At 39.5% G+C, this 23,780-nt stretch overlaps 4 protein-coding genes across 10 annotated transcripts; 2 read left to right on the top strand and 2 right to left on the bottom strand.

The window, feature by feature from the left end:
* The first annotated feature begins 1,396 nt into the window (after nucleotides 1–1,396).
* Nucleotides 1,397–2,743, top strand: LOC133736966 (peroxisomal membrane protein 11A). Its single transcript, XM_062164588.1, has one exon. The coding sequence runs from the start codon at nucleotides 1,468–1,470 to the stop codon at nucleotides 2,239–2,241; it is 774 nt and encodes a 257-aa protein (XP_062020572.1). The 5' UTR covers nucleotides 1,397–1,467; the 3' UTR covers nucleotides 2,242–2,743.
* A 1,773-nt stretch (nucleotides 2,744–4,516) lies between these two features.
* On the top strand, nucleotides 4,517–8,490 carry LOC133739084 (lysophospholipid acyltransferase LPEAT1). 3 transcript variants are annotated; one of them, XM_062166802.1, is made up of 9 exons: nucleotides 4,517–5,286; nucleotides 5,360–5,473; nucleotides 5,577–5,614; nucleotides 5,777–5,841; nucleotides 6,420–6,488; nucleotides 6,918–7,051; nucleotides 7,343–7,483; nucleotides 7,640–7,703; nucleotides 8,082–8,490. In XM_062166802.1, exons 1-9 carry the CDS (start codon nucleotides 4,795–4,797, stop codon nucleotides 8,099–8,101), a joined length of 1,137 nt encoding a protein of 378 aa, XP_062022786.1. In that variant the 5' UTR covers nucleotides 4,517–4,794; the 3' UTR covers nucleotides 8,102–8,490. The 3 variants fall into 3 exon arrangements, with proteins under 3 accessions (XP_062022786.1, XP_062022785.1, XP_062022784.1); XM_062166801.1 differs by having other exon boundaries at nucleotides 7,640–7,787; XM_062166800.1 differs by lacking the exon at nucleotides 8,082–8,490 and having other exon boundaries at nucleotides 7,640–8,058.
* A 3,246-nt stretch (nucleotides 8,491–11,736) lies between these two features.
* Nucleotides 11,737–13,896, bottom strand: LOC133740855 (sucrose transport protein-like). The gene is made up of 3 exons (XM_062168793.1): nucleotides 12,158–13,896; nucleotides 12,016–12,059; nucleotides 11,737–11,938 (listed from the first exon to the last, which is right to left on the bottom strand). The coding sequence occupies exons 1-3, from the start codon at nucleotides 13,425–13,427 to the stop codon at nucleotides 11,762–11,764; spliced, it is 1,491 nt and encodes a 496-aa protein (XP_062024777.1). The 5' UTR covers nucleotides 13,428–13,896; the 3' UTR covers nucleotides 11,737–11,761.
* A 6,550-nt stretch (nucleotides 13,897–20,446) lies between these two features.
* Nucleotides 20,447–22,203, bottom strand: LOC133740156 (uncharacterized). 5 transcript variants are annotated; one of them, XR_009861043.1, is made up of 5 exons: nucleotides 21,985–22,197; nucleotides 21,816–21,862; nucleotides 21,431–21,513; nucleotides 20,890–21,326; nucleotides 20,447–20,688 (listed from the first exon to the last, which is right to left on the bottom strand). XR_009861043.1 is itself a non-coding variant. In XM_062168076.1 (4 exons), the coding sequence occupies exons 1-4, from the start codon at nucleotides 22,086–22,088 to the stop codon at nucleotides 21,198–21,200; spliced, it is 363 nt and encodes a 120-aa protein (XP_062024060.1). In that variant the 5' UTR covers nucleotides 22,089–22,197; the 3' UTR covers nucleotides 20,447–21,197. The 5 variants fall into 5 exon arrangements, 2 of the variants coding, with proteins under 2 accessions (XP_062024060.1, XP_062024061.1); XM_062168076.1 differs by having other exon boundaries at nucleotides 20,447–21,326; XM_062168077.1 differs by having other exon boundaries at nucleotides 20,447–21,055.
* Between the last annotated feature and the right edge of the window lie 1,577 nt (nucleotides 22,204–23,780).

Here is a 23,780-nt window from a genome sequence, read left to right as displayed (position 1 = left end):
CTGAGATTATACAATACCACATTTTACAAACACACCTGCACTTGAACATATTCTTAACGGAGAGCCTCGAAAGAATATCCATGACTAAAGCCTCTGGAAGTTGTTTGAATCCACACCTACACCTTAGATTCATTCTTAGTTTCCTATCTTCTGGTTGACTGGTTCTTAAGCAAAACCCTAAACCTAACCCACACTAGGTGTTAAAGAGCAAGTTCACCCGTTGGGTTACTGGGTCACTCACTATTCACTATTTTTTTATGTTTATTTCCACCATCTGGGTCACTGGCACAATTTCCAAATTGACCTGGGTCACTTTCTGGGGTCAATTTTGTGACCTACAAACTGACCTGGTGACCCAGATGGTGAAAATAAATATAAAAAAGCAGTGAATGGTATCTGACGTTAGCTCAATGCTTAAAGCACCCACTATCTAAGATCGAGTCACCATGAGGGTAGGAGTGAAATCTTGGGTGGTTCTATTCAGACCTCCACATTTACTATATAGACCTCTTTTAATTTTTGAACAATTTTATTTCCTACTGTACCCTTCTAGAACTGGAACCGTTGAACATGTCTTTGTCTTCTATCTTCTCCTCTCTATATTTAGTTTGTTTCATAATTGTTGTTTACAACTTCAATTCTTTTAGTTGAAATTGGGATATGCAGACGATCATAACAATTGAATAAAGACACTTCAAACTTTATCATGTGAGGTTACTTTTATATGCCATAACCATTTCTTATTATTCGTTTTAGTATTATGAACTACAACTTGATTATCCAGCAGCATAACCTGATACAAGGTTGATTTCCCAATTATACCAGAGATTTATTGGGAGACCCATTTGAGAATATTGTTAGAGTCAGACTATTTTTCAAAAAATATCTAATCTTGCATCTTTGAGCAGCCATAGCGCCGGCCAATGACCCATACCGTCAGTATGGCTGTTGTTAATTAACTTTGAGGTAGTGTGATTGACCTCCAGCGATGGGGAAAGAGACGAGAAACAAATAATGAAAGAGAAAGAGAGAGCGAGGGGAGGGAGGAGAAAATGGAGTGTGGCCTCAATTTTCTAAAGGGGCATAATAGGAAAAATAAATTTTTAAAAATTTAAGGAGGTCTACAAAGTAAATATGGAGGTCTGACTAGAACCACCCATCTTTTAATCATCTTTTTTTTTAAAAAAAAAAGGAAAAAAAATCTTGCTCTAAGGAGAGAGAGAGTTGCTACGGGAGCGAGAAACCCTGAAATGCGAAAAGCAGCCCTCGCGGGCTTTGGTTTTGGGTAAAGTATACTCTTGTGGGCTTGGCCCATTGTTGGCACGCAAAACAATAACGAGGACAACGGTTTGCCGCGGCAACGACGTCGTTTGTTTGCGGGAATTTAACAACTAAAAACACGGCGAGTTTGGTAACTCTCAGACCCCTTCTCTCTCGCTCTCTCTCTCTCTGCAACTGCATTTCCATATGGAGTCAGAAGCTTCAACTCCCTTGCTAAAAAAGGAAACCCCTATTGTTCAATCGAAGCCGAATAATAAAGACTTGTTGAACCACCTCGAAGCCTACCTCGCAAAGCGAGATGGCGTGGACAAGCTTCTAAAGATATCTAGATACGCCACCAAGATCATACTCGCCTCCTCAGCCCTCCCCGAAACCCTAACCCTAAATCAGCGCCTCAAGAGCTTCGAGTCGAGCGTGGGGGTCAGCCGCAAGGCCTTCAGGCTCGGCAAGTTCGTCCAAGACGTCAACGCCCTGAGAAATTCGCATTTCGATTCCAAGGAAGAGCTCGCCCTCTCGCTCGTCGCCTACGGCGGCGAGGGGTTGTACTTTTTCGTCGAGCAGTTCGTATGGCTGGTCAAATCGGGCTTGATTGACAAGAAGCACGCGCGGAGTTTGGGGCTGATCAGCGCGTGGGCGGAGTTGGTTGGGTACTTGGGGAGTGTTTCGCTGAAGATTAGGGATTTGAATCGGATTTCGGAGGACGAGAAGCGCGTGAAGATGAGCATCGAGGTTGCGATTACGAGAGGGATTAAGTGTGAGGAAGAGAAGGAGAGGCTGGGGAAGTTGATTCCGAAGAAACTGATGAAACGACTGTCTGTTGTTCAGGATTTGGCCGATGCGTTAATGGCGGTGGCTGATATTCGTGACGGAAAAGGACACTTTCTGGGGCCGCTGTCTGTATCAATTGCAGGGCTATTATCGGCATTGATCAGCACTCATAAGAATTGGGTTTCTTGCTGAGTTCGATGAGGTATGGGTACTGGGGGAATTTACTTTCTTAGTTTGATCTTGAAACTAGGAGAGAGTGAGATCTTTTATACTGTCACTGTAGGAGATACAATGTGAATCCCTGAAGGGTTATTGGTGCTCTGGTTTTTAAGTTTCTCGGGAATGAGACTACATAATTACAGGCTGTGAAATACAGTGCTTCAATAAGAATTTCTTTATTCTGAGCACATTGAGAAGTTGTTATTGATTACTGTCAGGTCAATTGATCGAGTGGTCATCACTAGTGCTTACATGTACTACTTATTAGAATGTCAACTAATCAGTCCCCTTGAGTAGAATGTTTAACATGTTTAGTATGAATTATGAGCGAGGGATGGAGCTTCTGTGTTACTGTATCAGCTTGTGTTTGGTTGATAGAGTATGTCAAGTGACATTTCGGATCTTTGCATTTGCTTGTAATTTCTGAGCTGTAAGTTCCATAGCTCCTTATTTCTGTGCATTTGGTTTTTCTCCACTGGGCTTTTGCTTTAACATTTAGTGCATTGCATTGTTATCATTGATTGGCTCTGGAAAGGTTTTGAGTCTAGGAGAACATGAACATAAAGTATTCTTAACAATATTGGTAGTTCAGTTCAACAAATTAGTGGTGTGGTGACAAGTCTCCTGTCTCCCACTCAATCGTTGCCTTGGACTCAATTCGTCACTCCATCCCCATCCACAAGGTTGTTGCCATAAGATTCATAACTGGCCTTGTAGAGATTAAGATAGTTTGTAACTTACGAGCAAGACTATGTTTGGTGAACCTAAGGAAATCTTTTCTGCTACCGTAGCCATCTATGTGAATCATCCTGTAACAGAAACCTTAAGGATTCTTGAGCTTGAAGCCGATTAACTAGAGCCTTTTAATCTGTGAGCCTATTAGTCAGTGGCTTGTTTAACACTTTAACTTACTATATATTTGAAACGTTGACATCGATAGTCAATGGTGCTCATATCTTTAGATGGACCAACATATGATACTCTTTTTGAATTTGTTTGGTTATTCTGCATAAAAATGTGCGTTGATATTCTGTTTGCTGTCAATAATCAGAAATGAAATGTGCTACTAAATAGAGGGGGGGGACTCAATATGCATTCCTCTGTGTGACTGTGTAATAGCAGAGTGAAGCATAAAATTACTGTGCATATTATGTTCTTCTATGGTACCAGTGGAGTATAGGGGTAGGGTATTATGGAGAGGCAAAAACTGCTTCTGAGCTCATGATGTCTGTTTATATACATGAATTTCTGATAGTGTCCTGTCAATACAGCAAAAGAAAATGCAGCGCTTTGTTTTGAGCTTAGCATTTAGAAGAAACTTGTGGGTTTATTCATTATTTGAATAATGGCCCTGGTATCCCATGCACTGATAATGGATAAGATGGCCTGAGGCCCCTTTCTCTGATAGTTTCTCTGATAGCATACAAGTTTTTCCTCATGTAATTTGGGTGATCTGCAGACGTATATATGTTTGTACTTTCCTAAATGAAAGAGGTATCTTTTTTCAGATCCAAAAAGGGATTGTAACGTCTTACATTGTGTGATTGGCCTTGTGAATCTTCAAGCTTGAGTAAATATTTGGAGGACCCATTGCCCGTTTAAAGCATCAATATTTTTGCCTTTGAGGCAATTTGGAACATAGTCAACATGCTATGGTTCTGCCTAAAAATAACTATATTTTAATCTAAAATAATTTGTTCTGAAATTTGTTCGTAGGTAAGAATTGATACCCCCCAGGGCCCAGGGGATGAGAATAGATATTTGGGGAGATATTTCGGAAACCTCACTTACCAACAAAAGTATTATGAGAAAAAGTTTCCATACAAATTTAAAATCTTGACCATTTTTGTCAAAATGATACTTGTACCATATCACGTCTGAGCTAAAATAGGACTCGAAAGAAAGATCTTTACATGTAGTATTATCCAGTCAATTAGAATGATACGTCTGAGTTAAAATGGGACTCGAAGGAAAGATCTTTACATGTAGTATTATCCCGTCAATTAGAATGATACATCGCTCCATGCTTTTATTAAATCTGACAAGTGATGTGCGCATAAAACAGTGTGTTTTCAAACACAATTAGTTTTCAAAATGATACAAAATTTGAGGTGATAGTCATAGTGCATACTAGGGAAAAGTCACCTAGAAAAATAATAAAAACTAAAAAAAATTCTGAGTAAAGGTCAATAAATAGAGACAACTCAGTCCAAAATTAATTTTGTTGTGCTGTGAAATTCCGGCCGTCGATCATCATATTCTATCATCATCGATAGTGACACGCGGATATGTTACCAGGTGCTAGAATCTCCAGTTCGCTGGCCTTAAACTATACGCTGCTGCAGCATCAAATCTGCTCGCATTGCATTCCAATACCAACTCCTCTTCAGCAAGTAATTAGTTATTTAGTTACTCTTTAATAAAACGACGCGCCGCCGCCGCATCAAACCCAGATCCACGCTGCGTTTCGATGGCCCTTCACTAAAGAAAACCTCAGAGACTTGATTCCCCAATTAGATTAAAATAATGGAATCGGAGCTCAAGGACCTGAATTCCACACCGGCATCAAAGCCCTCCTCCGCCGCCAAGGACGACCGCCCGCTCCTCAAACCCGAGCCGGCCCCGTCCGTCTCCGCCGAGGAGCTCCAGGAGCTCGAGAAGAAATGCGCCGCCTACGTCCGCAGAGACGCGTACGGCACCATGGGACGCGGCGAGCTGTCGCTCAAGGAGAAGCTCCTGCTCGGCGTCGCCCTCGTCACTCTGGTCCCGATACGCGTGGTGGTGATCATGACGCTCCTCCCCTTCTATTACTTGATTTGTAGGATTTGCACGCTCTTCTCTTCTCCGAATCGAGACGAGGACGAGCAAGAGGACTACGCGCACATGGGAGGCTGGAGACGCGCCGTGATTGTTTGGTGCGGCCGATCCTTATCCAGAGTCATGCTCTTCGTCCTAGGTTTTTATTGGATCAGCGAAACCTATCGGATACCAGACCCTGCTCAACAATCCAAGCCTGAGGTATTAACGCTGTGTGTGTTTCTGTAATTCGGAATTATTCAGTTTACTGAAATTTGTTCTTGATTTTGGTTAGGGAAAAGAGGATCGTGGAGAGGCTGAGAAGCCTGGGGCTATTATATCTAACCATGTATCGTATTTGGATATCTTGTATCACATGTCTTCTTCCTTTCCGAGCTTTGTTGCCAAGGTTTGTTACTTTTTATCACAGTACTGTACCGAAATTCAGTTAAAGATTGTTCAATCATTCTGATATTGTTGATGCTGATCCTGGATTTGTTTTGTTGGTGCAGAGGTCGGTGGCGAAACTTCCTCTAGTTGGCCTCATCAGGTTTGTTAAATTCGTATCAGCTTAGTCCTTTTCGTTAGTTAAGAATGTGGTTGTCTTCCTGCAAACCTGTAGATTATCATGTATTATGTACAGTATTTATTTTATGTTTTTACTATCATGGGAGGGATGGGAATTCAATTTTGCGATGCATATTTTTGACAGCAAGTGCCTCGGTTGTGTCTATGTTCAGCGGGAGTCAAAGTCATCCGACTTCAAGGGTGTTGCAGGTGTGTTGATATCACTATATTCTTTACAGTTCTTCTGAAAATTTGAGGTTGTTGAATTATTTTAGGGAAACTTGACAAGATCCTAAGGTGTACTTCATGAATGTTATGTTGTTGATGGTAGCCAGATAAAATTTATGATTAATCACCAGCTGATTTTACTAGCTAACAGTTACGATTATTATCACATAATATAAGCTAGTTTTACGAACAAAATAATTGGTTCCTACTGGAAGATATGCATGAAATGAATTCCAGCAATAGAAACTTGTACAGGATAACTATACAGTATACTGACCTCTACTTGGATATGTCAAATTGCCAATATTGTGGAATGTTTAACAAACTGCCAAACTCTGAAGGAAAGTTTGTATGCACCCTTCCCATATGTTCCCCATGTGGTTCTGTACCTATGGATGTATCCCTTGTTCGTTTAATGTCCCCTGATCTACTTTTCTGGTTTTATCGGTTATTCCATCCGACAGTTTTTGGTTGGAAGTTTTATAATCAACATAGCAGTAGTCATTCACCAGTGTGTAGTCTGTATTATCCATGTCTTAAACCCGCTCTGTGGCTTGCAGGTGTTGTGACAGATAGAGTTCGAGAAGCACATCAGAATAAATCTGCACCACAAATTATGCTTTTCCCAGGTTATTTTCTTAATACTTTATTACCACTAATCCTTTCTCCAATGAATTCAAATGACTTTGCTGTCACAACTATACTGTCCTCAATTAGTGCTTATTAGTATCTTATATTACATTATGCAAGGAATCTAATTGCTTCACATGACAACTTAATTTTTTTGACGTCTACACTTAGATAAGGTCTTTGCATGTTGGTCTATTTTTCCTGTTCTTGTAACTTTTAGTGGAACATCAGTCTGTGGAACACGAGTGTTGACCTCTTGCTACTATAATTTAATGCAATCTCTACATTCTAAACGGCTTCAATCTTTTCTCCGCAGGAACTAGTTTGCAGTTCATTTGTTAGCAAAATTGCATTTTGTTGTCCTGCATACAAATTAATTGTTTATCGACTGTTAACCGTTGTTTATTTTATATATCATCTTTCTACAGAAGGTACTACTACAAATGGAGACTTTCTTCTGCCATTCAAGACAGGAGCATTTTTGGCTAAAGCTCCGGTGCTTCCAGTGATTCTTAGATATCCTTACCAGAGATTTAGTCCTGCCTGGGACTCGATATCTGGGGTGAGTTTCTTAATATGCAAAATATTAGGACTGTTGGTTTTGGAGAAGTTGCTGAATGTATCTCAAAAAATCCTCCGACCACTCCCTTGCCCAGTAAATCTTGAGGGATTCTCTAGTCTCTTTATTTGTTATCTGAGTGGCTTAATGAATCACTGGTTTGAAGCGGAACTGGCAGTCAGTGCTGCTGTTGAAAAAGGGTGTTGGATTGTATAGTTATAATTATGTTTATATCTTTTCTTTTGCAGCCTTCTGGGATACTATTTTTAGTCACTCGTTTACTTTTATTTTCAGGTGCGACATGTGATATTTCTTCTCTGTCAATTTAAAAATCGCATAGAGGTCACAAGGTTACCTGTTTATTACCCTTCACAGGAAGAAAAGGATGACCCAAAACTCTACGCTAATAATGTCAGAAAATTGATGGCCAGTGAGGTATTAATTCTTAAGAGTATATTATGAGGATAAATTTATATCTTTTTCTTGCTTAACAGCATGTGACTATTGATTAGCTTGATATTAAAAAATAATATGATGGCACTGTAGCTTTAGATTGCTGGTTACATCTATGTTTGTGTTTTTTGTTTACAGGGTAGCATGACTCTGTCGGATATCGGACTTGCTGAGAAGCGGGTATATCATGCTGCGCTTAATGGTAATAATAGCCATCCTAGTGTTTTGCATCAGAAAGACGATTGATAAATTTCATGGCCTCGCTCCCAAATGATATCTAGTGGCAGTTGAGTTTCTAGTTTTTGTTGGTATTTGTTCATGATTGCACAGCCACAGTAAGGGGTGGTAATAATCATTATTAACTTGTAATGATGTGCCATTACTGAAAGAAAGCCTATGGTGTGCCATTATTAACTTGTAATTCCATACCTATGGGAATTGCCCTATCCTGTCAGAGTATATTGAATATTGTTACCGTGGTGTTTGCATCTTTACTTTGTTAAATGCATTTGTAAGTTGTAACCCTTTACGAGAAAATTTGCACCTGTTGATCTGAAGCATCTCTTTCATGTTCCTGCAGGTTTGTTTTGCCAATGCTAATTCGGATTCGCCATCTGTAATTATATTCATTCTATGATTCAATTTGTTATAGGGAAAATTAAATTACATATGGGATTGTAGAAGTAGTATATCTTTTGTCAGAACCTGTATCTACTGATGCGTTGCCGAGGAGTTGAAGTGGGCTGGGCTTTTGTGATTGTTGTATGTCTTCTTCATCAGTTTATTGGATGAATAGGGGTAGTTTAACCCACAATTATTGGGCTGGTATACGTTGTAGTGATCATTTATCCACAGATTAGGTATTGATTTGTTTCAACTTGGCTGTTAATTTAAAACTAGTTCCTCAAATTATAAGCTCTGAGGTCTTCTGGTCTCAGAAAATTGCAATGATGGATCAGCTTGCAAAAAACAACTATCCTTTTGTGCTCTCTCTCTTTGTTTTTATTTTCGGTTTTTGTTCCCTTGTTTGTGTGTGTGTTTGAGCCCAAAATAACATTTTTTCCCGATAAGGGGGAACTCGAAGAGAACCGGGCCAATATCGGTGGCCCAAGTTATTTATTTCCGACAAGTTCGGAATATATTATTTAGAGGTTAAATAAAGCCTACTTGGAGATCAAACAATCTCGAAGCAAATCTGAATATTCCTTGATTTATTATTAATTATCAAATATCTGATAATGAAGCTGGATTACCAAGTATTTGCAAGAGGGAAGATGGCAGCATGTAGGAGTAGAGTACGTGACCTAGCCATGCAAGGAATCATGGATTCCCATATTTGCAATCAAGCTATTATGGTGGACATGGAACAATTCAGGAAGGATTCAATTATCCTCCATTGTCCTATATACAAGTAATCAAGAGCCCATGCAATTAAGGTGGATGGACGTGCAACATATGGAAGGAATCAACCACCTTTGATTGTGGTCACCAAGGAATACATATCATATATATAATTGCTTTGGCATGGTGGGTTAATTAAGGAAAGGATCATGGACGTACATGAGCCATGCAAGAATCAAGGCTACTCACATATTGCAATTAAGGGAGGATGGCCCATCAACTGTTCGCTGCCAATAAGATGCAAGGAGTCATGGTGCTATACAATCAAGTTTGCTCGCGAACGTCAATAAGAAGATATATATATACAAGCTAATTGCATGCCGCGAGCTACGGGAGTCGTCGCGAAGGCAATTAAGATACGTGCATATCCTACCGCATCCAAGATGAAGATTACGTCCAGGACTCCAAAAGGTAATTAACTTTGCCTATATTCTAGCGATGACAGAGGCAAATATCATTACTTATTGCCCACGATAATATTAAGACTATTAAGAGTTTTGATTTGATTCAAGGCCAATAACTGTGGCCTAAAATATAGTATTTCATTCCTATTTGAAAGGAAAATCTGCAGCAGCCTATATATAGAGGCTAAAGACGACACAGGAAAGGACCTCTCTGAAATCAATCAATCCCAGCGATTACAAAGCCTCCCCGGAGCAAACCTTCAACCTCGTTGAAACCCGGTGACCGCCCGCCAGTCCTAGTCTCTCCAAGAGCCGACTGTCAGCATCACCAGATCAACCCGGCGACCGTACTTCCAGTCCCAGTCTCCCTAGGAGCCGACTGCGAGCGCAACCGTCACTGTTACTACCAGCGAAGCAAGGGTAACGCCCTCGCAACCCAGCGAAGCTAAAGTCACGCTTTAGCGCAACCCGTGCTTTCTCCAAACTTCCCAGTGATTGCTCTGCTTAGTCTACAATACTAAGTATCGATTCGGTGACGCGAAGAGATCACACCCAAAGTCCTTATCCGTAAGGCAGAAAGTCCTTTTCCGGAAGGCTAGAGAAGAACCTTGTGGCGAGGTTGGTGCTCTCCTCGTCCACAATGCTTGAAGAAGAAGTCAAGTCAAGGGACTACCCTGACTGCACCCCACGGTGCTGGCACGCCTACGCACACACTCAAAAGAGACAGTTTGCAAGCCAACTGGTTTTGGAGCCAAACAGTGTGTATGTCTATGTTCCAAACTGAAAACAATCATATGAATGGTTTCAACTATAACCCTCCTATTCCAAATTGCAAATGATTTTCAAGGGAATAGATAGTTTGTAGACTTAAGATTCAATTTCTGTTTGAAATGCCATGTCATTTCATCCATTAAAATATGATAATAAATGACAGAGGAATAAGGCATAATATGCTACTAAGAAAGAATCGTACAAGAGTTTGGGACTGAAAAATCATATTGGAAATTGAAATAGTTAATCCTTTGAATTGTTTCTCTTCCCCATTTCCCACTGCTCTTAGATTTCTATCCACATAGATGGCATGAACCAATCGAGACCCTTCACCCCCTCAAATTAAATAAAATTCTTAAATCCTATAAAAATGAGGATTTTTTTGGACTGGATATGTGAGATTTTTTTTTTTTTTTTGAATCGGCTCAAGGGGCAATAATATCATTCATCACAAGCCAGAATAGGCCGTTACATACCCTTCCGCTGCCATTTAAGGACATAGGTAGACAAGAAGATAGTGGTAGTACCCACAGTGGTACATAGAAATAGACCTACTCATTAGACAATCAAATACGTAGAAGTAGCGGGGATCCTCCATTGGTACTAAGCCGGAGGCGCTAGAGATCTAGGTTCCTAATACAAGAAACATTATTGTAATTAGACAAAAGCTAAAAACATAGGGTTGGGCCAAGGGCCTAAACCCTAGCCCAAAATAACAATGGACTAGGGCAGAACCCCAGCCCAACATTTCGTGGCCCAATAGGGTAGTCCACCAAGGAATTGGCATTAAGCCCATCATTCTAGTACAGTCCAAGTCCACCTTCTCCCACTAACGACCCATCGTGCATCACCGTCCGGCCAAGTTCCGGCCGACCCACATCACCAGACCAGCGTCGCCACGAGCCGCCCCACCACACCATCGGCGATTGATCCAAACCGCTCCAAGCCACGCCACAGTGACATGGATCAACACAGAAACCAATCCATGAACCAGGCTTTGAAACCCCACTGCCATCGAAACATGGCACCGCCGCTCCAAAAAACCAGCAGCAGAGATCGGCCGCCGGACCGTACAACACAAACACCGCCTTCGCCGCCCACCCAGCCGCATCTTCTGACCAAACCCGTGCAAATTCCTCCGACCAAGCCCTATGGGCATGTAGATCTCCCATCCGGCAGCAACCCCATGACGGCAGGCGAGGCCGGAGGCCCGCACCGACAGCCGGGCGCCGCCGGACGAGAAAGAGTGGAAACAGTTTATAGGGCCTTAGGGTTTCTCGAGTTGAGAGAGAAACAATTTTTTTGGAATGATATTTGAGATTTTATACTATGCAAGTTATTTCATATATTTGAATTTTTAATAAATTGTGTTAGTCGTACCAATTGTTGAACATTACAATTTTAATAGATGGCATGAACCAATCGAGACACAATCTATTAAAATTGTAATGTCCAGCAATTGGTACGACTAACACAATTTATTAAAAATTCAAATATATGAAATAACTTGCATAGTATAAAATCTCAAATATCCAGTCCAAAAAAAAATAATAATAATAATAAAATAAAATCTCAAATAAACCGTACAACACATTTTGTCAATAACAAAATAAGTCATTGCTACATTATTAAAACAACAAAAGCACCCAAAAAAAAAAAGACTAATAATTAACGAGAAAATGAACTAATGAAATCCAGCAGGTAGAACAGTTTGATTAGCCTGATCGGGCGGAGGAGATGGCAAAACAGTCAAAGCAAGGATTCCACTAATTACTGCTGCAACAGCTCCGAGGACAAAAGCCGGTAAGTTCCCTCCGCCAAAAGAAGCATCTAGGGGTCCACTTATAACCGACACAAACATCTGAAAAAGAAATTATTCGTTAATTCATAGAGCAATCAATTATGTATCCATTAATTTTGTAAATATGTTAAAACTACCTGTGGTACGACAATTGATATATTCAATACTCCCAGGGAAAGCCCTGTGAATACCAGATTCAATTGATTAATGCTACGTAATTCAATTATATATATTTAAAATTAAATTACTCAATTAGAAAAAAGAAAAGTAAAATTTTACCTTGGCCAGCACCGGAGTTACTCGAGAAAATAGACGCCATTGCAAACGGAATGCTGAAGGTGACAGCCTGCGGGATCCCCAACATAGCGAATATGAGCAATGCACCAGCTTTAACTCCAGTCGGTGGCGGCGGCGGCTCGGCTCCTCCAACTAGGGCGTGCGCATGTCTATGGTTCTCGGCCATTTTGGTTACCAGTATCGTCATTAGGAGGCAGATGGCTAGGAAAAAGTTAGCTACTCCCCAAATCCTTTTCGGCCCATCAACCCCTCTAGCGAAATAAACAATTGCGAGTGACATTGCACCTAAAACGATAGCATTGAGCATCAGACCAAGCGATCCCGCCCGGACTCCCATGTCATAAAGACGTCCTTTGCCGACGACGCCGCCGTAAACTTCCTTGCCCATCCAGTCAGTATCAAACAGTAAAAAGCCGAACCACGCCACCCAATTCATGCAAGTTACCAGAAGAAGGATCCACATGGGCTTCTTCAACTGTCGAAAAGCACCAAAAATTTCACCGAACAATAACAGACCTCCTCCTCCTGCTCCCTCAGCATTTTTCTCGAATGGTGTTTCCTTCACTAACGTTAGGGCCAAGACAGTGAGTAGCACAAGCAGAAAAATTGAAAGGAAGAAGCAGCTCTTGAGGTTGGCGCAGTAAATGTCGCATGCTTTGGTCATGGTGAATGGAAAAGCCTTGTGAAGAACGCTTAGCGATCCAGCCGCGTACCCCAGGACGTTGCCGACGGCCATGAAGAACGAGTAGAGCGCATTTGCTGTCCTCATCTTCTTGCTGTCGGAGCCCGATAGATCCGCCAGTAGAGCCCTACATGGGCCTTGCAGCATGTTATTCGCCACATCTAAAACCCAAAACCCCACCACAAAGACAGCGACGGCTCTTGGCTTCGTGGATTTCTGCAACGAGTCGCCGGACCGGACGCCGATGTCGGCGGCGTACCCGATCAGGAAAACGGCGATGGCGACAAGCCCTGCCCCGCCGGCAATGAAAGGTCGGCGGCGCCCGAAACGAGATGTGCTGCGGTCGCTGTAGTAGCCGACGATGGGTTGCACCAGCAACCCCGAGATCGGGCCGCAGAGCCAGACAACGGCGGCCCACTTGTGTGGGACCCCCAGTTGCTGGACGTACGGCGTCAGCAACGACAGCTGAAGCGCCCAGCCGAACTGTACTCCGGCTGCGATTGAGGCTACCAACACTATCTTTGATATAGGGCTTGACGGCTCCGGAGATTTAACCCTATCAACTTCCATGTTTAAGTGAAATATATGCTGACACTGATAGGAGAATTTGAAAACGGATAGAGAGAGATGAGTTGTTGCAGATCGAGTGTGGTTGGTTTATCTATGACTATGATAAGGTTTTTCTTCACTGATGGAGGGTGGAGGATAGGGTGGTATTTATTCTAATTAATGGATTTACCTCAGCCATATCCAGATTTCTCCATATTCGGATTAATGAGTCATTACAAGATATTCAGTTTCCTAAAAGTATCGTTTTACCAAAATGGCCATTATTGGAATGGGTGCGATATTCGAAGATTTTTTAGTTTTGGATCAAGTGTTTTAGATTGCAATTTGCTGGAGGCATTGGTTCAACATAACCATAATGGAACTTCCAAAACAGTGAAATTTTCAAATCGAAATTAACGTTTTCCCACCTCAGACGATTAATTGAAAGTACTGATTTAATAAAGTAAAATCAGAAAAAATTAATTCCAGCCATTGTTTCTTTCTTGGAGTGAAATCTTTGCCCTGACTGCCACACGCGGTCAAAATATTAATAAATTCTCTTAGATTATGTATCCTTTCGTAGTTAAGAATTAAGATTGTCAGATACTTGCAATTGTCTACATTCAGATTATTTTCCTCATCCTTAATCATCTACATTAACTTTCACAGGGAAAATGAAGCAATTTTTTGTTAAGCATTTTTCTATTTCTACACCTATCTCATCACACTTTTCAATTATCGTAATTGCTATCTTATTGATAAGATTTAAGAATTTTCATTCAATTTCAGGGAATGGAGGGTCTCTTATTATATATCTCTTGTTCATGCAATATATATGGATAATTCAAAAGTGAGGAACGCTAGCAACTTTCCCTTTCAACATTTCCCACTTATTATTTGTCAAGTGTCTTCTAACTTCAATCAATCCTATACATTTAATGCTGTGGAAATTAATTTTTATTTCTTCCCAATTTACCTATAATTAATGCAATAACTTATTGTTCTTTATTTCCTTTCTTTTCTCTCGCTGCACTCCTTCGGAAAATTTTTATTTTTTTTTTCCTTTCTTTTGGTTCAATACAAACCCAGAAATGATGATGATGAGACCCAGAAATACTAAATATCATCATATCAAACTACAATTAAAGAAAAGGATTGATGAATAATATTTCAAAACCTGATTATTATCTAATTTGATCAAAACCCAAAATCCCCAAACTTCACATTCAAATCTGCATCTAGCATTATGTTACGAGTTTTAACATCTGCCCCATTATTGCAAACTCAGTAGTAAGGACTACGGGAAACGATCAACCCTCTCAAACCTTTTGGCTGCCACTTCTCCATTAGATAACAGAGACCCTTTGTAAACCTTAGCTGTTGCTCCTTCCCAAACAATTCATACAACAAATCACCAAAACCCAGCAACTAAATCGAATATATAAGTGGAAGAAGAAGATCGAGTCATGGGTGGCTTGGTGACGCAGACAAGATCACCGATGCCTCCTCGCTTCGCCGCTGGTTTGGTGATGTAGACAAGATCATAAAACAAAAGGAGACAAGCTTCAGCGAAGAAACATAGAACCAATATCCATAAAGGTGCTTCGTTAGAGTACTAGACTAAAGGTTTGACGTTTTCTACGGAATTTCACCCATTTTGCTCACTAATTTTTACTCTAATGAAACCTAAATCTTGGTTTCAAGTTTTCATTCGTGAGAGAAGACAAGGGTTGGGAACTTTGGGTTCAATTTGATTTGTTTCTATGTATTGGCTTGGTAACCAATGTGAGTGATGTTTTGCTCACGAATCTGCAAAAAAAATTTAGTGGATTCCATGGAGGAGCTATAACTTTATTCAGATGGGGATTTGGTTATTATGTATGAGAGATGTGATAACATGAAGGCTGTTAAAGTGTCTGAGGGTACTGTGCTTGAATATCGATTCGGTGTGTTTAAGCATTCAGATTGGTAGAAAAGCAATTTGGGTCCAAGGTTTTTTTTTTTTTTTTTTTTTTTTTTTTTAGCAGAAAGAAACACAAGCAAAGCGATTTCATTTTATAATAGACAGGAACTCAGGATTGGATATTTCCAATACAAAGAATAATATAACCAGAAAAGAGCTGGAGAGGAACCTCTTTGTTACCGGGCACTTCTGTGACCATCTCCAATGTTTCAAGTGCATGTCAAACACAAGAAGAGCAGGAGCTCCATATAGCTCTGGATGTATATGAGAACATCTATACCACTCCTGGCAAAAACATCATCGAGTTCTCCAAATTCTTGGAAAAACTTGCGAGGCATACGGGCAATCTCTTGCCAAACCTTCCCATTTAGAATCCAGATACCAATTCCCTTAATTATGTAAGGGCGATCTAGTTTCCCGATTCCACCCACCATAACCAGCTTCTCCCTCGAATTTATTAGACGGCCACATGTAAGAGCACAAGGTACAGCAATTTGGGTCCAAGGCTTTCAGCAGCAAGGGTGGATTTGTTTACTTGTTGGCTCCGACTCCTGAGCTTTAGACTTTGGTTCTAAGCCATAGGATTCAGGTTCTCTACATTGATGGGGCAAATTTTTGATAAAGCAAAAGAAGAGGGTTTGGGTCAGTGATATGGGATTTCTTCACTTCACATGGAATTATTAATGAATGTTTCTTACTATCTTAATTGAAAAGGGGGTAAAAGTAAGAACAAGAAAAAGCACAAAATCTTGGTCGGTAGACTTGGGGTTGGATCTCTAATTTGCAGATCAGATTAGGTAGATTAGACCCTCTTGCTGCAGATCAGCGACAGATGCATGAAGAATAAAAAAATAAAAAAAAGCCTTTGGAGAAGACTCAGAAGAGGAACATGAGAAAGACGACAATACTCTTAAAGATATGTGTAAGACATCGGAAATTTGTTATTAATTCCTAAATGTTTCTTGGGATTAATAAAGTGTTCGTTTGTACGATTTCGTGATTCGAGGGTGGAGTGGAATTATTTCGGACGAATAATTATTCGAAGTGCACGTTTTAGGGGGTTCACAAATGTTGACTTTTTATACGTTGGGATTCTCCGAAATCTTCCTTCACGGAAATCGTAGAGCGCATCGATACGAGTTCGTGGACATGCGGAACGCGGAAATCGGAGTTCGTATGAAGAAGTTATCGCATTCGGAAAAAGTTTCTCATTTGATCTAATAGATTGTGGGGACGTAAAATGAATTGAGAGACAGAGCATGTGGGTTTTTAGTTGGGTTGAAATTGTTGAGCATGTTATTGATTAATTTGAACTTGACGTTTTGTTGTGATAATTGCATATTGTTTTGTTAAGCTAAGATGGTGAAAGCATGTATTTTGTGGAATTAAATATTGTTGCTTTAATTATCTCACGAGCTGAGAAATTATAAGCATGAGTGATGTGAGTCACTTTATTTGAGTTTACTCATACGGGCTGAAAAGCTTACTGGGTTTGTTGTTTACATTCCCGGTGCACTATTCTATGGTGTAGAGGTTATTGTGCAAGTTAAAATATCGGGTGATCGTTATTGAAGCTGAGGTGGACTTTCCGTCACGTGGGTGTAGAAGGGTGCTTATACTTGTAGTCTTCCGCTGTGTAGTGAGTTGGTGAGAGTGGTTACAGGTTGAATTGATATTCAGTTTAATTTGTAAACTATCTGTAATGTAATATGTGACTCTAAAGAACGAGTCGGTATTGACATTGTGAGCTCAGTTTGTTTTGTTGCTTAATTTAAATGAAAAATTTTCTTTGTGTTTTTCTTGTGCTTGTTAAGTTATCGCGTTTCGGATTTGAATTTAATTATTCAAAATTTGGGGCGTGACAATATGCCAGCTGGCAGCCTCTGTAATGGAGTTAACGGTTCCATGTACGAAAATTGAGTCGGGTCAGAATTTCAAGTACCGTTATGATATTTTTGAAACTTGGGGTATGAAAATTTAGAATGGCTAAAAAGTCAAGTATTGTACAGACCAATTTCCCTTAAAAGATCGTTAGTTTTAGGCAAAATTTTAGAACATATTTTGAGGAAAAAATTTGCTACTTTAAACGGGTCCTCCAAATATTGTTAAAGCTTGAGATTCAACCAACGGACCAATCACACTGTATAGAAGTTTTTTTTTTTTTTTTTTTTTTATCGGGTTAGTTGTTAGTAACTCACACACCCATGCAGTGGTATCCCAGCGCCAGGACACCTGCATCGACATTGCGGCGAAAGCCTGGCAAAGCCAGACTAATCCACTGCACCGCAGACGCACGAACCCAAAGGGTCCCTCAAATCTGCTGGCCACGGGATGGAGCTGGGATTCGAACGCTAGACCTGGGGGTTCCAGACTAGGCCATTCGACCAACACACCACACCACGTGGTTCACTGTATAGAAGTTAGAATCCCTTTTTTGATCTGAAAAAAGATCCTTCTTTTATTTAGAAAAGTGCAAATTAATTAACATATATATATACATATATACATCTTAAGATTCAAGCCCAAAATACATGAGGAAAACACTGGTAGGATATCATAGATAAAAAATGAAACCACTCTTAAGCCTATCAGAGAAGAGGGGCCTAGCCTGGACCATCTTATCTGCTATCACATAATCAATATAACCAGAATTTTCTTCTAAATGCTGAGCTCAAAACAAAATGTTGCATTTTCTTTTGCTGTATTGACAGGACACTAGCAGAAATTTCATGTATATAAATTTATAAACAGACGTCGTGAACTCAGAAGCAGATTTTGTTTCTCCATAATACCCTTCCCCTAAGTTCCACTGGTACCATTTAGAAGAAGTGTAGTGTTGCTTCCTGTTTTGACCATAATATGCAGAGTTTGGAGAAGCATTGGAAAGCCGGCCCGCAACTATAACCAGTTACCGCCTTCCTATGTTTTCCACATGGACGTCTCCGCTTTCCTCCGTGGGGGAGAAAACCATACATTCGTTTAAGTTTGAAAGAGAGCAGTTTCAAACACTTTCCCTACCTAGCTCCTTTAGACCATCACACCAAGGGTGTTTGAATTTGGGAGTGTTAGATGGTTGTATCTTAATTTTTATAAATTTGTATGGTGGTGGTGGTGGTGATGATGATCACAAAGATGACATATATGGGTTATGAAGGATTATGGTGTCCAAGAGTCTTGGAGAAAAATTTATGTATTCAAAATAACTATATTCTGTAATCATTTGTATGAACCGCTAGTGTTTTTTAGAAATGAGAAAATTCTATTTTCTGACAATGACTTGACTATTCTCTGTTATAATAAAAAAATGAAAGAGATCAAGGTAACTATAGTTTTATGGAGAAGTTTTCATGCAATTGGTTACTACCCATGCTTGATTTCACTCTACAATGTTGCAAAAGAAGAAAAGGTGAAAACGTACTAATATCATACTTAATAGATATACATGCATAATGTAGTTACAGTGCTTGCTTGTCATTATGGATAATGCCGTTTCTTGCTTAAATATGTGGTTTTATTCAATTTTCTCTTGTTAGTTATGAATTTGTAAAATACATGCATATATGGATGTTTTTGAAAGGAATTAAGACACTGGTCGATCGCTTATGTTTGTTTATATGATTTGTAGGGTAAGAGGTAATAATAAGAAATCTATAAAGCTAGTTTGCTAAATGGAGTTATATATGATCATCTTTGTTCATATAGGCCTCCCCAGAAAAGCTCAACTCTTGCTGAGTATTTCCTGAAGAGGCACAAGTTCTATTTGAGTGATCATAATTCAACTCTCTCTATTTTCTTCTGCCATTTGTTGGTTACTGTCAGTTTCGCTTTCTTACTGTTGTTGTCTTATGATGTAGCATTTTATTAAGGGTTTTTATCAGCTACGGGGTCTGAACTTTAGTGCACCGGACAAAATGGTACCCAAACTTATAAAGTGATCAATAAGGTACCCACACTTTCGAAAACACATTATCGAGGTACCTCCGTTATTTTTCCGTCACGACTTCGTTCCAAGAGATCACGTGTCATGCACGTGATAAATTATACAGGGGCATTTTCGTCTTTCACTTTTCTGACTAAACCTAGAGGTATCAAGTCTTCGTCGTTTCCTCCAAACCCAATACAGAAATCGAATTTAGGGGTTTTCTGAAAAGGCTGTCGATCAAACAGGAATTCAGACATAGAATTCTCTAAAAAAGCTTTCGAAATATTTTGAATTAGACAAGATTCGCGAATAATCTCTCTGAAATTGACTGATGGGGGATCGCTGGAGATTCTTTAGAGTGTCTGGACCACGACCACCTCAGAGTAAGTTTGAAGCTCGATGTTTAGCCCTTTATCACCATGGGTCGTCTTCTAATTTGGTTTATTATGATTGATTTTACTGTTATTTGTTTGGGGTTGTCAAAAACGGGGTTTATTAGTTGTGGTCCTAGGGTTTATTTAAATAGGTTTGTCCTTGGAGTGTAGTTGTTTGACTGAAGCATTCTTATCCGTTTTGTGGTAGTATAGTATCCTTTTGTGTGGATGTCGTCTCGTTATAAAGGAAAGGCATGTAGATTAATGTATTTGAATATTGAAAGATTATGATTCAATTGTACTATTTTCAAAGCAAAGATTAGATTGTTTAATCAAAAGATTACATACTTGTGCCTTAGTGTTTATATACTTCAAAGTGGTCACACCACCACAATTCTGAACAATAGCCACATGCATGATTCGTGGGTATGGAGGTCAAAGGCTACGGTTATCTGTGTGTATGGAGCAAAGCAACGATGCAGCCACTTTTTTTCATGTCAGTGCTCTGTGGACCAGTTGCTTTAGGCCCATATGTCACATATAAATCGGTATGTGGCTCTATACAGTTTGACTCTTGGAGGGGCCTACCTCTATGTCCGTGACAGCCTTTACTATATTCTATTATTCTTTTATCCACGCCTATATGCAATCTGTGACATCCCATCTCCATTCAAACCTAATTTAGTAGTTTACCAATTTCTGTTCTCATTTAACAAATCTCCATTGGATTTTAACCTGCTTTGCAGGGAATTGAATTGACCATGCCCAGAAAAGATGAAAATAAAATTAATAACTTCATTCATTGTACCATAGAGATTACAGTAATGTCACTATGAGTATTATAAATCAAACCCAACACAGGCTACACAGCATTACATAACCCACTCCATCCCAATAGTACTGTTATCACATACAAGTTTCTAACTAAAAAGTTCTCAAGGCTAAGATACAGCTCCAGAAGAAGTTCCAAACTTAAAATTCAGTGTGCCCTGTGATTCTGGTGCAAACTTTGCCAGGGCTATGCTGCAAGTTAAAGTTCAGATTATGCAATCCTTACACAGTAATGTCACAGTTTATGCAATGACAATCTACGTATGAGTAAAGTACCAACAATTTAATACATTTATGAAAAAGTTTAACAGAAGAAGTTAAACTTCCAATCAGATTTTATTGGAAGACAAATAATTGTAGAAGAAATAAGCTAAGAAATACTTGCCCATTCACCTGGGCATGGCGAACGATAATATTTGGAATATCTTTCACATTCACCAGACTCTTCACCCTTTGCTGCCAAGCACCTGCAATTGGTTTTAAATGTTTGAAGGCTCAATCAACTATTTTCTATTGAGCTAACAAGCAAGAAAGTTGGGAAATCTAGTATAGTATGTGCCTGCAATTAATAACAACATACACAAATATTAGTATAGGGTATAAAAACAATTAACAAAAGCCCAAATTGCAAAGGAAATGAGTAAGCAGTAATTATCCAAGTTGCTAAGTAAATCAGCTTGCACAAAAATTAGTCAGTTAACTCAGCAGCAAAATACAAAGAAATACATCACAGTTCTCTTCTTTTTGTTAGGCATGAGTGAATTCCAATCAATGATCAAAGCCAATGGCTTTGCCTCACATATTTGATGGAGAACACTTTCCTTCAATGCCTAAATAATCATCAAAGAAACATTTTTAGCACTACAGCATGAATTACATATTATCTGTAAGAAAACTACGGAACAATTAATCTTGCATAGGAAATTTGGTATACCCTGGCAACTTTGGACTTATCCTCCACCTTCTCTAATGCTTTAGCTTCAGAGCTTTCTGGGCTTATTATTATTTGTTTCATTCCTTGTTGAAGCAAACAGCAAGAGCAAGATAAGAAAGAAGAAGCATATGACTACCTTTAAAGAGATATTCATATACAGTAAAGTACAACAGAAAGTTCCATCATGTAAAATGGGATTCGGATCAAATAAATCTAACAGAAAGCTCCTTTCAAGTGGTACTTCATGCAGCGATTCAATATTGTTAGATGCAGTAGTATTAGTAGATATTAGCAGTACTAAGAAAGATACAAGATTGGTCTCCTCAGGAAAACCCAATTCAAAGTCCATCTCAAATCAATAAAAACTCAAACCCAGAAACTATACCTGAGAGATGAGGTTGGCAGAGGGTTTTAACAGCCAAACAATACGACCTGCAACCGTGGAAAATAAAAAAAAATAAAAAATTCAAGATCAAAACCCAAAACAGAAATTAAATAAACCCAAAAACTCAATTCATAATCAAAACTCACAAAAAGGAAAAAGAAATTTCTACCATACAAACAAAAGATACACAATTTTGTCAAATTTACAGCCAAATCGAATAAATCGCAATATGACAGAAGAAAAGATTACTGTTATAAAATTGATCAGATCCATGTGTGAAGGAAAGTGCAGATAACATGAAAAAGATAGAAGGAGAGGCCATCAGTGATGGTTGGAAACGGAGGGGGTTGTGAGGGTTGCAGATCTGGTTTTTGAAGAGAGAGGGGAGGGGGGGGGGAGAGAGAGAGAGAGAGAGACATTTAAGTTAAAGAGCGGGACTGAAACAATATTTTATAAAACAGTCACCGAGAGAGAGAGAGATTTACCAAGACCAATGCAAAAAGAGCGGATTGAAGCAATATTTTAAAGAAAAGTAACGCTTGTAAATAAATGTGGCATGCATCACCCGCAGATTCATTCATAAAGTGATTGAATTGCGTTGACTGAAACTCTTGCGCACAAAACACTGCAACCGTGGCTTGCCTTCCGTAGCCATTGCTCATAATTGTAGTGGTGTCATATACTTCAAACAATATTGATTGGTTTATATTACTGGGTGTGAAATCAGTTGTCCTACTATGTGTGAATGCCTCTATAACGTGTATGGATGACAAGTATATTAATGACTTAACTTGCTTAGACTTGTGTGTGAAATATGCAGTTCCAAATGAGTACTTCACTATGGAGATACACCACGGAGGTTATTTCGACAAGATGCCGGATGGGACAAAGAAGTATAAAATAGCCAAGTTCAATAAGTTGGGTGGAGTCTTGTATTGTGATGCATTGGATCCTGAGAAGCTTGCATGGGTAGAGCTTAATAACATTGCATGGGAATTAGGGTACAGAGAGAAACCAATTTCCTATTGCTACAAGCTGCCGGGGACTTTAAGTTGTGAGGGATGGATTCCTTTGAAGAATGATGCCGATGTTTTCGAGATGACAAAGCAAATATCAAAGAAGAAGAGACAAATCAGCTTGTATATCACAGGCGGTGGTAGAAGGAAGAAAAAGGATGCTGAGTTGGATGATATAGTGCCAAGGCCCTCTAATTGGCATAATCCTTTGAATAATGTTCTGGCAGCAGAGAAAATAAACGTTGATGTGTCTGCTAATTTGGTGGCTAGCCATATAAATAGGTCATACATGGAAAATACATACAGTGCTTTTGGTGATGCTCATTTGGTTTTTTTTTTTTTATGATGCCCTATAATTGTAGGTGTTGGATATATTTGTTTGCTCAATGAATTAAAATTCAGTAAGTAGATACTTACTCATTTAAATTGCTATAAGATGATGATGGTGACGTTCTGTGTGTAATCTGGTGGAGTAAAAGTCAAGGGGTATGACCATGGTGATGAAGTTGGAGGGAAAGTTGGGTGTGTAATCTGGTGGAGTAAAAGTCAAGGGGTATGACCATGGTGATGAAGTTTGGAGGGAAAGTTGGGAGGGAAATGGGAGGGAAAAAGGAGGGAGTAACAACATAACCATTATTTAGGGGTATTTCGGTAATTTATGTTAAAAAAAGTCACGTGAAACCACACGTGATCTCTTGGAACGGAGTCGTGACGGAAAAATAACGGAGGTACCTCGATAATGTGTTTTCGAAAGTGTGGGTGCCTTATTGATCACTTTATAAGTTTAGGTACCATTTTGTCCGGTACACTAAAGTTCAGACCCCGTAGCTGATAAAAACCCTTTTATTAATGATATATTTATAACAGTTGCAAGTATTAGAAAAGTTGCTGTAGAGACTAGAGAGCTCATCTACTATCGATGTGGGGTTACATTTTTAAGTCTAAACTT

Source organism: Rosa rugosa, chromosome 3, assembly GCF_958449725.1.
Source record: "Rosa rugosa chromosome 3, drRosRugo1.1, whole genome shotgun sequence".
Lineage (NCBI taxonomy): Eukaryota > Viridiplantae > Streptophyta > Magnoliopsida > Rosales > Rosaceae > Rosa > Rosa rugosa.
Note: the sequence above shows the minus strand (reverse complement) of the source record. Positions and strands in the feature narration are given on the sequence as shown.

Excerpts from the sequence above, each read along its gene's own strand:
- LOC133736966 (XM_062164588.1), top strand. The coding sequence starts at position 1,468 with ATGGAGTCAGAAGCTTCAACTCCCTTGCTAAAAAAGGAAACCCCTATT.
- LOC133739084 (XM_062166801.1), top strand. The coding sequence starts at position 4,795 with ATGGAATCGGAGCTCAAGGACCTGAATTCCACACCGGCATCAAAGCCC. Across the intron at positions 5,287-5,359 it reads CTCAACAATCCAAGCCTGAG|GGAAAAGAGGATCGTGGAGA; the intron begins GTATTAACGCTG and ends GATTTTGGTTAG. Across the intron at positions 5,474-5,576 it reads TTCCGAGCTTTGTTGCCAAG|AGGTCGGTGGCGAAACTTCC; the intron begins GTTTGTTACTTT and ends TTGTTGGTGCAG.
- LOC133740855 (XM_062168793.1), bottom strand. The coding sequence starts at position 13,427 with ATGGAAGTTGATAGGGTTAAATCTCCGGAGCCGTCAAGCCCTATATCA. Across the intron at positions 12,060-12,157 it reads TAACTCCGGTGCTGGCCAAG|GGCTTTCCCTGGGAGTATTG; the intron begins GTAAAATTTTAC and ends TGGTATTCACAG. Across the intron at positions 11,939-12,015 it reads TATCAATTGTCGTACCACAG|ATGTTTGTGTCGGTTATAAG; the intron begins GTAGTTTTAACA and ends TTTCTTTTTCAG.
- LOC133740156 (XM_062168076.1), bottom strand. The coding sequence starts at position 22,088 with ATGGATCTGATCAATTTTATAACAGTAATCTTTTCTTCTGTCATATTG. Across the intron at positions 21,863-21,984 it reads GTGTATCTTTTGTTTGTATG|GTCGTATTGTTTGGCTGTTA; the intron begins GTAGAAATTTCT and ends CCACGGTTGCAG. Across the intron at positions 21,327-21,430 it reads ATAAGTCCAAAGTTGCCAGG|GCATTGAAGGAAAGTGTTCT; the intron begins GTATACCAAATT and ends ATGATTATTTAG.